Genomic DNA, 16,164 nt, shown 5'->3' on the forward strand with positions numbered 1-16,164 from the left:
CAGGATGGTGTTTTCTGGAAGATCACCGATGGATTGTAGTTTCCTCAGGAAGTCAGTGGTGTCTCGAAGATAGCTGGGAGTGCTGGTAGCGTAGGGTCTGAGGAGAGAGTCTACATAACCAGACAAGCCTGATGTTAGGGTGCCAATGCCTGAGATGATGGGGCGTCCAGGATATCCAGGTTTATGGATCTTGGGTAGCAAATAGAATACCCCTGGTCGGGGTTCTAGGCATGTGTCTGTACAGATTTGTACCTGTGCTTTGTCAGGGAGTTTTTTTAGCAGATGGTGTAGTTTCTTTAGGTAATCCTCAGTGGGATCAGAGGATAATGGCCTGTAGAATGTGGTGTTAGAGAGCTGTCTAGCAGCCTCTTGGTCATATTCCAATTTATTCATGATGACGACAGCACCTCCTTTGTCAGCCTTTTTGATTATGATGTCAGGGTTGTTTCTGAGGCTGTAGATGGCGTTGTGTTCAGCATTGCTGAGGTTATGTGGCAAGTGATGTTGCTTTTCCACAATTTCAGCCTTTGCACGGTGACGGAAGCAATCTATGTAGAAATCTAGTCTGTTGTTTCGACCGTCCGGAGGAGTCCACGCAGAATCCTTTTTTTTTGTAGTGCTGGTAGGGAGGATTCTGTGGGTTAGTATGCTGTTCAGAGGTATGTTGGAAATATTCTTTGAGTCGGAGACGTCGAAAGTAGGATTCCTGGTCACCGCAGAACTGTATCATATTCATGGGTCTGGAGGGACAAAAGGAGAGGCCCCAAGATAGGACAGACTCTTCTGCTGGGCTAAGAGTATAGCTGGAAAGATTAACAATATTGCTGGGTGGGTTAAGGGAACTACTGTTGTGGCTGCTTGTGGCATGTAGCAGTTTAGATAGTTTAGTGTCCTTTTTCCTTTGTAGAGAGGCAAAGTTTGTCTTGTAAATGGCTTGTCTAGTTTTTGTAAAGTCTATCCATGAGGAAGTTTGTGTGGAAGGTTGGTTTCTTATGAGAGTATCCAGTTCTGAGAGCTCATTCTTAATCTTTCCCTGTTTGCTGTATAGGATGCTGATCAGGTGGTTTCGCAGTTTCTTTGAGAGTGTGTGACACAGTCTCTCAGCATAGTCTGTGTGATATGTAGATTGTAATGGATTTTTTACCTTTAGTCCTTTTGGTATGATGTCCATCTGCTTGCATTTGGAAAGGAAGATGATGTCTGTCTGTATCTGTACGAGTTTTTTCTTGAGGTTGATGGATTTCCACTCCATACGGCTAAATGCAGTGCCTTGCATAATGACAGGTTTCAGAGTAGCAGCCGTGTTAGTCTGTATCCGCAAAAAGAAGAACAGGAGTACTTGTGGCATTTTAGAGACTAACAAATTTATTAGAGCATAAGCTTTCATGGACTACAGCCCACTTCTTCGGATGCATATAGAATGGAACATATATTGAGGAGATATATATACACACATACAGAGAGCATAAATGTTTAATTGAGAAGCTCCCTGCCTCGGAGCAGAGACTTGACCCTTGGCCAGGAGGTCTCCCTGGGGTCAGGGAGGTGCCCTTTGTCTTTCCCATGACTTGCAGCCCCATTTGGCTGAATAGGAAGTCCCTGGGAATGGCAGGACCCACATGCCCAGCAGAGACTTGGAATTTGGTAGCATTATTCTGCGAGGAATCCCTCTGCACCGCGCCTGCTCCATCCCCTCCTACGTGCCGACCGGCCTGTGCGTGCCTTCACCACAGAGCGAATGAGCCTGCTCCCCGGGGCCACAGGGGCAGAGCAGGATTTTCCTGAAATGGCTCCTCCCGGCCAGCAGGACCTGCGGTGCCCCTGGGTGTGGGAACGGAGCATCCGGAGATGGTGCCTCTGGTGCTCCCAGTGCTCCCCTGCCGGTCCCAGGCAGCCTGAAGGAGGAAGAAGCCACCTGAGTGAAATGTGCAGAGGGGACAAGGAGGGGGTGGGAGGATGGGCGCAGATGGGGCAAGGAGGGGGTGGGAGATGGGTGCGGAGGGGACAAGGAGGGGGTGGGGGGATGGGTGCGGAGGACGTGGGGGTGATGGTATCTTGCCCCGCCAGAGGGAGGGATGGACGACGTCCTCCCAAAGCCCTCAGGGGCTGGGAGTCAGGAGACGGGGGCTCTGTCCCAGCTGGGGGCTGCTCTGAGTGATGGCAGCCTGCCCAGGGCCTGGGAGCCCAGTCAGACGCCATAGTGGAATGGGCCGGAACCCGCCCTCCCACCGCCAGCAGCCCCGTACAGTGAGCGTGCTGCCCATGGCACCCAGCACCGCGCGCACCGTGGCATCTAGGGGCTGCCCAGTGGCCAAGTCACTCCCCAGAACTGTCCCCAGGCGAGCGGGGGCGTTGGGCTCTGGGCACCAGGGGACCAGACAGATGCTGCCGTGGGGGGAGCTCGGGGAGCGCGGCCGGCCCCATGGGCGGGTGCTGCACATTGCAGGGGGCAGCAGCTCTGCTCGAGCGGAGGTTGAGTGTCGCTGGCTGTTTAAAGAGGCGTGTTTGAGTGCTCTGACATCCACAGCCTGGCCTGAGATGTGCTGTGCCTCATGGCAGGACAGGGTGGGGCTAGTGGGCCACATGAGGGGTCATTTGAGTGGGGGACCCAAGATACAGCCCCCCTCATAAAATGGGTTTACACGACCACCGGGTTCTCATCATGCTGTTTGCCCTGATGGGGGGGGGGGGGTAACCTGAACTGAGCCCAGAGAGTGGGAGGCGCATGTGCAGCCAGGCTGGGGCTCCGTGGAACCAGCGGGTTTGCAGGCAGTCTGGTGTCACAGTGACCGAGCTCTGCAGCGGCTCCGTTTGGCAGTTTTGCCTGATACCGAAATCTGGGGTTGAGGGCGACGTTTTCAAGGGCTGTAAGAGCCACGTGCAGACGCTGCCGTTCCTGCAGAGGGTTGCCAAGGAAACGAGCATCGAGCAGAGGGAAGAACAAAGCCTCCAGCACCCAATTAGGAGAATCCAAGCAGGCGGCTCAGGGCTGGACGGCAGCAGACTGGACCCTTTGAGGTTCATGGGCCCCTCTCCTCCTGTGGCAGGCACAGCTCTGTGTGATGGGATCCCCGGTACACCCTGGAACTGGGATACTGCTGTGCCCCCTTCACTCTCCAGCCTGGGCTATCTCTCACAGAGCTTTGCTAGTGACAAGCAGCAAACCCCTCCAGGCTCTGTGATCACTCAGCACAACAGCATGTGGAGCCCCCCACCCAGCTAGATTGCATGAATGCTCCCCGAGCCACATAAGAATCACACAGAGAAAGGCATCAGCCAATCTCCCAAGCCCCCCGCCTTGCACCCCGGAACTGTACCATCTGTCCATTTATTCTTTTACGTAGAAACTGTCCAGTTTGGCCAATGTACATGGCAGAGAGACTTGTTGGCACATGATGGCATATATATATCGATTTAAGTGATTATAAGTGGTAGGCACAAAAGGTTAGAGATAGCTACTAAAGAAAATAAAAGGTAAGTGCACAATCTAAATCTTAAACCTTATTACACTTGGCAGTATTTGGATCAAGCAGTTTTCAAACCCCAGTAGAGGTTACAGTTCTTAAAACAGGCTTCCCCTTTTAAGCCTGGGACCAGTCTCCTCAGCTGAAGTCTTTGTCCTCCCAGTGTTCTTGTTGCTTCCAGTGTAGGTGGGGGAGGAGAAAGGCCAAAGTATGATGCCACAGTCCCCTATTTTAGCAGCTCCTGATGCTTTTTCCTCTGTCTTCCTTCTCACCCAGGATGCGCCTTTGAAAATTCTCACCAATGCCAACACCAAGAAGCCCTGTGAACCTAAACACTTTATAACACGTCGTGCTGTCCTAACCTCGGCTGTCGGGCAGGGCCCCGCATTGTCCTCACTAGGTCAGTGGACTGGGCACTTCCATCTCTCTTGATCAGCAATTCCAAATGCCCTCTCTGCCGTCTGTGCGGAGATGGCACTGTGGGCTCATAGATCGGGCCTGGAACCTGGCTTCTGATCCTGGGTGGGGATTCTCCATTGTTCTCAGTGGGGCCAGGGTGGGAGGGTTCTCCAGTGTTCTCAGTGGGAGCTGGGCACACGTGATCATCTGACCCTTCCAATTCAGCTCTGCTCCTCCCCCTTCAGCTGGAGGCTCTTTGAGACCTCCTGCGGGCACCACCCCAATACACATGCTAATCACACTGTGCCAAGTGGTGGTGACCGCAGCATTGCCCGGTTCCTTGCCTGTCTCTCAGTGACTCCAGCCCAGATACGCTCGCTTCGCACAGAGACCGATGGCTTTTCTAGCTCCAGCCCCACGTGCTGCCCTAGGATCTGAGAATCAAGCTCGGTGTTATGGAAGCGATCACATGGGGTCCTGCAATGCCCACTCGTGCTCGGTGGTTGCACTGAGCCTCCCTAGGCCTCCATGTCCCAGCTGCTCAGTGTGGCTAATGATTTGACCTGCCTGGCTAGCAGCTCTTTGTGAAGGGCTCTGGGAGTGCAACGTACCCTTAACGCTGCTTGGGGCAGAGCTGGGACTGCGCTCAGGACTCCCTGGCTCCCGCCCATGTGCTGAATCATAGGACTGGAAGGGACCTTGAGAGGTCTCTAGGCCAGTCCCCGGCACTCGTGGCAGGACTAAGGATTAACTAGACCATCCCTGACAGGTGTTTGTCTAACCTGCTCTTAAAAGTCTCCAATGATGGAGATTCCACAACCTCCCTAGGCAATTTATTCCAGTGCTTAACCACCCTGAGAGGAAATTTTTCCTAACGTCCAACCTAAACCTCCCTTGCTGCAATTTAAGCCCATTGCTTCTTGTCCTATCCTCAGAGGTTAAGAAGAACAATTTTTCTCCCTCCTCCTTGTAACAACCTTTTATGTACTTGAAAACTGTTATCATGTCCCCTCTCAGTCTTCCCTTTTCCAGACTAAACAAACCCAATTTTTTCAATCTTCCCTCATAGCTCATGTTTTCTAGACCTGTAATAATTTTTGTTGCTCTTCTCAGGACTTTCTCCAATTTCTCCATATCTTTCCTGAAATATGGCGCCCAGAACTGGACACAATACTCCAGTTGAGGCCTAATCAGCGCGGAGTAGAGCGGAAGAATTACTTCTTGTGTCTTACTTACAACTCTCCTGCTAATACATCCCAGAATGATGTTCACTTCTTTTGGAACAGTGTTACACTGTTGACTCATATTTAGCTTGTGGTCCACTATGACCCTCCAGATCCCTTTCTGCAGTACTCCTTCCTGGCAGTCATTTCCCATTTTGTGTGTGTGCAACTGATTGGTCCTTCCTAAGTGGAGTACTTTGCATTTGTCCTTATTGAATTTCATCCCATTTACTTCAGACCATTTCTTCAGTTTGTCCAGATCATTTTGAATTATAATCCTGTCCTCCAAAGCACTTGCAACCCCTCCCAGCTTGGTATTGTCCAGAAACTTTATAAGTGTACTCTCTATGCCATTATCTAAATCATTGACAAAGATATTGAACAGAACAGAACCCAGAACTGATCCTTGCGGGACCCCACTCATTATGCCCTTCCAGCATGACTGTGAACCACTGATAACTACTCTCTGGGAACGGTTTTCCAACCAGTTATGCACCCACCTTATAGTAGCTCCATCTAGGTTGCATTTCCCTAGTTTGTTTATGAGAAGGTCATGTGAGACAGCTTTACAAAAGTCAAGATATAACACATCTCCTGCTTCCCTCCTATCCACAAGGCTTGTTACCCTGTAAAAGAAAGCTATCAGGTAGGTTTGACATGTTTGTTCTTGACAGATCCATGCTGACTGTTACTTATCACCTTATTATCTTCTAGGTGTTTGCAAACTGATTGCTTAATTATTTGCCCCATTATCTCTCCGGGTACAGAAGTTAAGCTGACTGGCCTGTAACTCCCCGGGTTGTCCTTATTTCCCTTTTTATAGATGGGCAAATATCATGCCATTTTCCAGTCTTCTGGAATCTCTCCTGTCTCCCATGACTTTTCAAAGATAATCGCTAATGACTCAGCTATCTCCTCAGTCAGCTCCTTGAATATTCTGGGATGCATTTCATCAGGCCCTGGTGACTTGAAGACATCTAACTTGTCTAAGTAATTTTTAACTTGTTCTTTTCCTATTTTAGCCTCTGATCCTACCTCATTTTCACTGGTGTTCACTATGTTAGACATCCAATCACCACCGTCCTTCTTGGTGAAAACTGAAACAAAGACGTCATTAAGCACCTCTGCCATTTCCACATTTTCTGTTATTGTTTTTCCCCCTATTAGTGTGTGCTGCATCTAGGGCACCCACAGCCTGACCCCGCTCACCCCCACCCCCAGCCCTGCCACTGGCTGCTCCCAGTTCAGGTCACATCTGGGCAGGGGTCAGTGCCACATCCAGTCCCTGCAATGTCCCCAAATATTGATACTTTACAGGTGCAAACACACGTCAATCATCGCCTAGATTTGCCCCCAATACAGTGTGGGGTTCCCTCAACCCCCTTTGCATCTTTTCTAGTCATGGCCCCTAAGAACGCGGAGGCAGGTGTGGATATTGCAGCAGGGACCCCAGTGAGCAATGCCCGGCCCGTGCCGGAACCCAGCACCCAGGAGGAGCCAGCGCCATGTGCGTATTTCCCAGAGACGTGGCTGTGGGACTTGGTGCCTGTGGGGTGAGTGAGGAGCTGTCACAGACTGTCCCTGCGGAGCGGCCTCCAGGCCAGACCCTCGAAAGCAGCAGCTCCCAGAGGCGGCGCACTGGCTGGGGGAGGGCTTGCTGCCCGCGTGGGGCTGGTTCCTGTGCCCTGTTGCCAGCGGAGAAGAACCCAGTACAGCAACAGGGAATAACAAGCCCCCAGGCTCGTGGGATTCATCTCTTTACAGATATAATGAACCCGCAGAGCGGGGGAGAGGGCTGGGAACCCAGGTAGCACCGAGACCCTGCGACTCGCCAGCAGAGCGGGGTTCGCGCCAGCCCCTCCCTGCATCCCGTCACGGTCGGCAGGGGGTTTATCATCCTGGCCCCATTGCCCTTCGTGGTGTTTTCATTCCCATGTGGTGCCTGGAAGCTCCAACGCTGAGAACATGGGAGGGGAATGAACCCCCGGGAGGGGGCCATGGAGGGTGGCACATGGGGTAGAAGTGGGAGGGGCAGGGGATCCCGAGCAGGGGGAATTCAGGCTGACACCCAGGAATAGGCCCCTGACAGGGAGACGCGTCTAGCTGCGGAAGGGGGGATCCCCATCCCGTGGGACATTGAGCCCAGCCCGGAGAGTCCCGGGGCAGGGAAGGATCCTGCGCTAGCTGGCGTGGGCGGAGGAGGGGACGAGAGGGGGGCACTGACAGCTCTTCTCCTCTCTGCTGTCTGGGATTGACCTGTTTCTGTGCCACTGGCCCAGGGCCCCAGCCCAGCGGAGGGTCGGGCAGGGACGTCTCCGGTGGCCGTGCCCGTGGGCACTTCCCACGGGGCGGCCACGTGTCTGACGCTCTGTTTGTGTCCGTCCCGGCCCAGCGAGGGGGGCTCCAAGGACATCCCAGTCTCAGTGCCCGACACCATCACAGAGTGGAAAGCTGGGATGTTCTGCACGGCGGAAGTGGGCTTTGGCCTCTCGCCCACGGCCACCTTCACAGCCTTCAAACCCTTCTTTGTGGAGCTGGCCTTGCCGTACTCCGTGATCCGGGGAGAGGCCTTCGCCCTAAAGGCCACCGTCTTCAACTACCTGTGGCAGTGCATCAAGGTGAGTGCCGCCCGGGGCTGAGCTGCTGGGGCCGGTGACCTGGGGCTGGGGAGCTGGGCAGCGGCGCAGGCCGGCGAGTGACACCGGCAGTCACTGGCTGTGACCCTGTGACCACTGGGGTCAGCACATCGCGGTGAGGGGACCTGAGCCCCAGAGTGGTCATGTCTCGGCTGGAGCTGCGCATATGAGCGCGTCCCCCACAGCCCTAAGGGGGCTCTCGTGTTGGCCCCACAGGTGCGAGTGACGCTGGCCGAGTCTGCGCAGTTCCAGGTGCAGGCAGGCGAGGACGGCGCCTACACCAGCTGCCTCTGTGCAGACGAAGGGAAAACCTTCCAGTGGGAGGTGACAGCGAGCAGCCTCGGTAAGGGGCGCTGGGGGCTCTGTGCCGGAGGGGAGGGGCAGGGAAGGGGTGGGGGGCTCTGCACAGTGGGGGGGGGTAGAGAAGGGGTGCTGGAGCCTTTGCACTAGGGAAGCAGGTAGGGGTCTTTGGAGGCTCTGCATGGGGGGACAGATGGGTAAGGGGCATTGGAGGCTCTGTGCTGGGAGTGAGGAGGAGGGCGCAGAACAGGGTCTCTGAGGGCTTGGTGACTAGGGGAAGGGGAGGGGATGGGAAGAACTGTGGGGTGTGGAGGAGTTGAAACCCCAGCAGAGAAACCCCTTACGGCCTACTCACCATTTCCCCCAGTCACCACTTCCCTCCGTCCTTCCCTTCCCTTCTGGCCTTCTCTCTCTTTTCTCCCCCTGTCAAGGCTGAATCCCCACTCTGGCACGCCGAGTGCGGAAGTGGGGCCCACAAGGATTCTAAACATTAATACTGGCCACTCCGGGCTTCTATTAAACTCCCAAGGTTACAGCTTTTCCCTGACCTTAGCTTGGTAAATGCTGCCACCACCCAAATGCAAAAAGACCCCTTGGACCCAGGAAGGAGCACTTGGGAATTCCTCCCTGTGGGGTACCCTCAAGCCCTTTCACACACACCCCTCCGGGGAAGAGGTGAGAAAGAAAACAAAGGAAATTAGCTGTGGCTACCAGCTAATCAAACAACATGCACAAACCTCTTAGGACACCAAAAATCCAATCCTGTTCATTAAAAAAGTAAATTTTATTAAAAACAAAGAGGAAGAAATACATCTGGAACTTCGGCTTTTGCTAGATTTTAAAAGAGCAATTCCAAAAATTCAGCACCCAAAATAGCTTTCTTGGGGCTTCAGCTTAAAGGTTACAAGCAAACAAAAGCATCTGGGGTTAGCACAGAGGAGTCCACAAGCCCTTTTCTTTACCTGGGGGACTTTTTTAACCCTTACAGGTAAAGCAACCAGAGAACAGCTACCAAGAGGGATTTTACAGCTAACTGGCTGGCTGGGTGTCCATCAAAGGGAGCCACACACTTTATTTATCACACGCCCCCCAAATCACTGCCGGTGCCGGCCAGCCTGGTTTAGGATGGGATTTCTTCCTGGAGGTTTAGGAAACAGAGTTAATAAGATACATGCACCTCTAATGTCACTAATATGAAGAACCAAACAGTACTTTGTACATTTCAAGGACTACAATGACTTAGAATGCAGGGACATTTTTACCTGGCTGATTTTGGGAAACCTTCCCAGGAGAGTGCATCAGCCACTTTGTTAGAGGCTCCTGAAATGTGTTGTATTTTAAAATTAAAGTCCTGAAGAGCTAAAGTCCACTGAAGAAATATTTTGTTAGTTTCTGTGACTGAGTGAAGCCACTTCAGTGCAGCATGGTCCGTCTGCAGGTGGAACTGCCATCCCCGAATCATAGAATATTAGGGTTGGAAGAGACCTCAGGAGGTCATCTAGTCCAACCCCCTGCTCAAAGCAGGACCAACACCAACTAAATCATCCCAGCCAGGGCTTTGTCAAGCCGGGCCTTAAAAACCTCTAAGGATGGAGATTCCACCACCTTCCTAGGTAACCCATTCCAGTGCTTCACCACCCTCCTAGTGAAATAGTGTTTCCTAATATCCAACCTAAACCTCCCCCACTGCAACTTGAGATCATTGCATCTTGTTCTGCCACCATGAGAACAGCCGAGCTCCATCCTCTTTGGAACCCCCCTTCAGGTAGTTGAAGGCTGCTATCGAATCCCCCCATACACGCCAAATGTATGGGCGTAGGTTCTCCAAAGCATACACAATGGCGTAACATTCTTTTTCTGAGACTGACCAGTGACTTTCCCACTCAGAAAGTTTTTTGCTGTAGTGTGGTACAAATCATCAGTAATACCTGGCCAAGCCCAAGAAGGATTGGACCTGCTTCTTTGACTTAGGGACAGGCCAATTTTGGATAGCATTTACCTTAGCCTGTAGGAGTTGATAGTACCTTGACCCACCTGGTGTTCAAGGTATGTTACCCTGTTTAGGCCTATTGGACACTTTTTGGCCTTTACGGTTAATCCTGCCTCCCTTATGCGCTGGAAGACAGCCTGAGGGTGTTCCAGGTGTTCTGCCCATGAATCTGAGAATATAGCCACATCGTTAAGGTAGGCAACTACAAATTCCCCAAATCCAGCCAGCAAGTTATCTACCAAACTCTGGAAGGTGGCGGGTGCATTTCACAGTCCGAAAGGGAGCACATTAAATTCATACAGCCCTACGTGGGTGATGAAGGCTGACCTTTCCTTGGCTGGGTCATCTAGCGGCACTTGCCAGTACCCCTTACTTAAGTCTAAGGTGGAGATGAACTGGGAACATCCCAGTTTCTCCAACAGCTCATCTGTGCATGGCATTGGATAGTTTTCTGGGCGAGTTACAGCATTTAGCTTACGGTAGTCTACACAAAAGCAGATTTCTCCATCTGGTTTGGGAACCAGAACCACTGGAGATGCCCATGCACTCTCAGAGGGGCGGATTACACCCCTCTGTAACATGTCCTTGAGCTCCCTTTCTATTGTGGTTTTGGCTTAAGGAGCTATCCAGTAGGGGGAGGGATAGCTCAGTGGTTTGAGCATTGGCCTGCTAAACCCAGGGTTGTGAGTTCAATCCTTGAGGGGGCCATTTAGGGATCTGGGGCAAAAATAATCTGTCAGGGATGGTACTTGGTCCTGCTATGAAGGCAGGGGACTGGACTCGATGACCTTTCAAGGTCCCTTCTAGATTTCTATTATTCTAATTGGGCGAGCATCACCTGTGTCAATGGTGTGGTACACCTGTTCTGTCTGTCCTGGAGTGGCTGAAAACATTGGCGTGAAGCTGGTGCACAGCTCCTGGATTTGCTGTCGCTGCTTATCCCCAAGGGTCATGGAGAGGCTCACCTCTTCTATGCCACCATTGCTTTTCCCTTTATAGTAGACTCCTTCAGGCCACTCAGCGTCATCTCTCTCCTGGGCTGTAAACTGGAGAACTTTGATTTCTCTGGAATAAAAGGGCTTTAGAGAATTACCATGGTATACTTTAGGTTTTAGGGTAGGGTCTGGGAACACTAGGAGGTAATTAATAGCTCCCAGGCGCTCTCAGACCATAAATAGCCCCTCCCACAGTGCTTCCATCTTATTGGCCTGGAGCGCTTTCAGGACCATGACTTGGTCACCTACTCTGAAGGAACGCTCTCTGGAATGTTTATCATACCAGGCCTTTTGCTCTTGTTGAGCATCTTGTAGGTTTTCTCGAGCAAGGGCTAGAGAGTCCTTGAGGGTGATTTGCAGGTTGGTTACAAAGTCCAAAATGTTAGTTCCTGGAGAAGATGTAACCCCCTCCCATTCCTGCTTCACCACCTGTAACGGCCCCATAACTTTGTGGCCATAAATGAGTTCAAAGGGTGAAAGTCCCAAACAGGGAGGTGGTACAGCCCTGCAAGCAAAGAGTAACTGCTGCAACACATTGGAGTGCTCATTCACGAATTTACGTATCATGGCCCCCAAAGTCCATGAAACTTCTCCACTAGGCCATTCGTTTGATGGTGGTAAGGGGTGGCAACCAAGTGGTTCACCCCATGAGCTTCCCAAAGAGGTTTCATGGTCCCTGCCAGGAAGTCAATTCCTGAATCTGTAAGGATGTCAGAGTGCCAACCTACTCTGGCAACGATGTCTGCCAATGCCTGGCTCACGCTTTTAGCCCTAGTGTTGCTTAGAGCTACTGCTTCCGGCCATCGGGTGGCAAAATCCATGAAAGTCAGTATGTACAGCTTTCCTCTGGGTGTCTTCTTAGGGAAAGGACCCAGAATATCCACACTACATGCTGAAATGGAAACTCAATTATGGGGAGGGCTGGAGAGGGGCCTTGACCTGGACTTGGGGCTTTCCCACCCTCTGGCACACCTCACAAGACCAGACATAGGTAGAAACGTCCTTGCCCATCCCCTCCCAGTGGAATGACTTCCTCAAATGGTCCTTGGTCCTGTTCACCCCAGCATGGCCACTAGGGTGATCGTGGGCTAAGCTCAAGAGCTTTTCCCTATACTTAGTTGGAACTACCAACTGTCTCTGAAGATGTCAGTCCTCCTTGTGCCCACCAGAAAGGGTCTCCTTCTATAACAAACCTGGACCTGTTAGAAGAGCTGAGAGGCGGTGGGTCACTCCGTGCTGCCGTCCCAGCTCCCTTGAGTCTCTCATCTGCTTCCCGCTCTGCCTGGAACTGCTCCCTTGAGGCTGGAGACATTAGTTCCTCACTGGGTGGTGGACCTGGGCTTGGTCCCACTGGAAGCGATGCAGGTGATGGGGTTGTTCCGTTGACTGTGAACCGCTCTCCACTGGTGCACTAGGTGGTATTTCAGGCTCCGGTTGAGCCTCTTGCACCGGTTTAGCTGCTGCTGCAGGTGCAGGCTCTGTGGCACCCTTTGGTGCTGGCTCCCCTGACTCTGGTGGGGTTGCAGGCACGGGCTCTGGTGCTGACTGCTCCGCCAGTTCTGATCCTGGGGCTGGTTCTGCCTGGGTCCCAGGAACTGAATTTACAACTACTGCCATAGACTCTGGTCTGGGGTCTGGTTCCACCACCTCTGGCTGGGTCCCTGTAGGAGGCTCAGGAATGGAGTTAGGTGTGGAGGCCTGTTTAGCCTGGCTGCGGGTGACCATCCCCACCCTTTTTGTTAGCCTCACGTGGTTGGCTAAGTCTTCTCCCAGCAGCATGGGAACGGGATAATCGTCATAGACTGCAAAAGTCCGTATTCCTGACCAGCCCTTCTACTGGACAGGCAACCTGGCTGTAGGCAAGTTAGAAGAGTTGGCCTTAAAGGGTTGCACCGTCACTTGGGCCTCTGGGTCGCTGAATTTAGGGTCCACCAGGGATTGGCGGATAGCTGACACCTGTGCGCCAGTGTCTCTCCACACAGTAATCTTCCTCCCGCCCACACTCACAGTTTCCCTTTACTCTGGGGGTATCTGCGAGACATCTGGGCCTCAAGGTTTTTGGTGGGACTCCGGGGTGATGAGTTGTAGTCGGCTGGTGCTCTTGGGGCAGTTGGCCTTCACATGCCCCAGCTTATTACATTTAAACATCACCCAGCCGACTGTGGGCTGGGGCGAGGCGGGTGGTTGGAGAGTGGGGTGGTGGGACAAGAGGGCATTGGGGGTCTCCTTGGCTGTGTGGAGGGCTCCTCCTTGTGAGGTGGGGCCTTGGGCTAACTCCGATGGTGGGGTGTTGTCTCTGGTTGTCCCTTCTGGTATCCCACCAACTGCTACTAGCTTTCTTCTTCTCCGCCACCTCCATCCATTTGGTTCCGATCCCCCCACCTCAATTACAGTTTTGGGCTTCCCATCTAGGAAGTACCTTTCTATTTCCTCAGGAACACCCTCTAAGAACTGCTCCATTTGCATTAGGAGAGATAGATCTTCCAGAGATTTAACACTTGCTCCTGATATCCAGGCATCCCAATTTTTTTACAATGTGGTAGGCGTGTCAGGAAAATGCCATGTCTGGTTTCCACCTTAGGGCTCTGAACCGCCGACAGGGATGCTCAGGTGTTAGCCCCATTCTAATTCTAGCCTTTTGTTTAAAAATTTTGTACTCATTCATGTGTTCTTTAGGCATTTCAGCTGCCACCTCTGCTAAGGGTCCACTGAGTTGTGGCCTCAGCTCCACCATATACTGATCTATAGGGGAGTTGTACCCAAGGCAGGCCCTTTTGAAATTTTCTAGGAAGGCCTCTGTATCATCCCCTACCTTGTATGTGGGGAATTTCTTGGAATGGGGAGCGGTACCTGGAGAAGGACTGTTAGGGTTACATGGTGGACCCAGCTTAGCCCTTTCCAGCTCTAAGCGCTTCAGCTCTAACTCTGCCTCCAAGCGCTTTGGCTGTCTCCTCTCCTCCGCTTCCAACTCCAAGCACTTCACCTCTCTTTTGTCCTCTGCTTCCAAGCGCATCATCTGTAGGAAGAAATCCCTGTCTTCCGCAGTCAAAACTTGGTCTGGGTTAAGGGCATCCCTCCAGCTTTGCACCTGGATCTCGGTCGAGGGAGGGCTGACCCTTCCCTTCTGGGAAGTTCCCGGTCCCCCATCCCCTCCCTTCATTTCCGTCATGGAGCTGGATGTCTGGGCTTGATCTGGGTCTGTCTTCTCCGTGGTGAGCCGCCTTGGGTAGACTGGTTGCTCTAGGGTTTTCGTGCCCGACCTCAACCTTCTGCACTGGGCTGCCCTATTCTAGCCTAACTATTTCATTGCCACGAAGTTAGAAAAAAAAAAAAAGTTGGACTCCCTGTCTTTGCAGGCTAATCCTTTGGCGTGCCTGTTCCTCCTCAGACAGCAAAGAAAAGAAAAGAAGCCAAAAGGAAAAATTAGTCCTTTTAAAATCCTGAGGTCTGTGCTTCTGGTTCAAAATGATCCCACCGCTCTGCCACCATGTCAAAGCTGAACCTCCACTCTGGCATGCTGAGTGCAGAAGTGGGGCCCACAAGGATTCTAAAAGTTAATACTGGCCACTCCAGGCTTGTATCGAACTCCCAAGGTTACAGCTTTTCCCTGACCTTAGCTTGGTAAACGCTGCCACCACCCAAATGCAAAAAAAACCCTTTGAACCCAGGAAGGAACACTTGGGAATTCCTCCCTGTGGGGTACCCTCAAGTCCTTTCACACCCCTCCGGGGAAGAGCTGAGAAAGAAAACAAAGGAAATTAGCTGTTGCTACCAGCTGATCAAACCACATACACAAACCTCTTAGGACACCAAAAATCCAATCCTGTTCTTAAAAAAGGTAAATTTTATTAAAAACAAAAAGGAAGAAAATACATCTGGAACTTCGGCTTTTGCTAGTTTTTAAAAGAGCAATTCCAAAAATTAAGCACCCAAAATAGCTTTCTTGGGGCTTCAGCTTAAAGGTTACAAGCAAGCAAAAGCATCTGGGGTTAGCACAGAGGAATCCACAAGCCTTAAAAAAATAAACAGAAAAAACCTAATTGCGTCTTTCTAAACATTCCTAATTTACTTACACATTTGGGGGGGTTCAAATCAGTATTTCCAGGTACAATCTGATGATTTCTCAGACCTGGCTTAAAGCTGCTCATAGCATAGTCATGGTCCTGCCTTTGCTCTGTTCCCCCCTCTCTGGAGTCGGAGAACAACCACAGACACACAGGGAAGCTTCCTTCCCAATTTTAAAAAGTTCTAGCCTTCCCATTGGCTCTTTTGGTCAGGTGACCTTTTCTTTACCTGGGGGACTTTTTCAACCCTTACAGGTAAAGCAACCAGAGAACAGCCACCAAGAGGGATTTTACATCCAACTGGCTGGCTGGGTGTCCTTCAAAGGGAGCTGTCCCCCCTTCAGTTATCACACCCCCACTCTCTCTCTCCATTTTCTTTCTTTTTCTGCTTTTCTCTCCCTTCTTCACCACCCTCTCCCCTCCCCCTTCCACTATCCTCCCCTCACTCAGACCCGGGGTCCTGTCTCCTTCGGGCAGGGCCGTTGGTCTGTCTAATGGGGGCATCTCCCGCCTTGCTCGGCAGGGGAGGTGAACGTCACCGTCAGCACTGAGGCAATGCGCACCGAGGAGCTGTGCGGCACAGAGGTGGCCGTGGTGCCGGCCCAGGGCCGAGTGGACACCGTGATAAAGCCCCTGCTGGTCCAGGTCAGTGTCTGGTCGGGGCCTCTGGGCAGAGCGGAGGGAGATCCGGGGCCTGGGTCTCACCCTCTGGGGGCCATGGGCCGAGTCTGCACTTGTGATTGTTCTTTGTCCTGCCACAGAAAATAATACCCCAGCACCGTGCCATCCGCGTCCCAGACCCTGACCTGCACTGCCCCGTCACACGGCCCCGTCCCAGCGAGATCAGGGAGCTGGCGGGAGAGTCCTGGGGCAGACAGAGACGGGGGTTAGCCCCAAGGGGGGTGGCTGAGTGTGACACACGGGAGAGATCGAGGGGGCGGAGGGAACTAGCAGAGGGAAGCTCCGCGCTGAAGAGGAAGAAGCCGCGAGATTTGCTGGGCTGGGAAGAGTCTCCCCAGGGAAGGGACGGGAGCCCCATCGCTGGGGCGCTGAGAGCTGGATGTGCCCGAGCCCCACAGCACGGGCTGTAGGG

General features: G+C 52.4%; 1 protein-coding gene across 1 annotated transcript in view; it reads left to right on the forward strand.

Annotated features, from left to right (window-relative positions):
* Nucleotides 1-16,164, forward strand: part of LOC101952392 (alpha-2-macroglobulin-like protein 1) — a 99,116-nt gene that overhangs the window by 54,991 nt on the left and 27,961 nt on the right. The window contains exons 17-21 of the mRNA XM_065577453.1: nucleotides 3,741-3,864; nucleotides 6,486-6,639; nucleotides 7,479-7,704; nucleotides 7,939-8,065; nucleotides 15,595-15,716. Of these exons, the coding sequence (XP_065433525.1) occupies nucleotides 3,741-3,864; nucleotides 6,486-6,639; nucleotides 7,479-7,704; nucleotides 7,939-8,065; nucleotides 15,595-15,716 (753 nt within the window). The remainder of the gene's footprint in view (nucleotides 1-3,740; nucleotides 3,865-6,485; nucleotides 6,640-7,478; nucleotides 7,705-7,938; nucleotides 8,066-15,594; nucleotides 15,717-16,164) is intronic.

The sequence above is a fragment of the Chrysemys picta genome, chromosome 24, assembly GCF_011386835.1.
Source record: "Chrysemys picta bellii isolate R12L10 chromosome 24, ASM1138683v2, whole genome shotgun sequence".
Taxonomy (NCBI): Eukaryota; Metazoa; Chordata; order Testudines; family Emydidae; genus Chrysemys; species Chrysemys picta.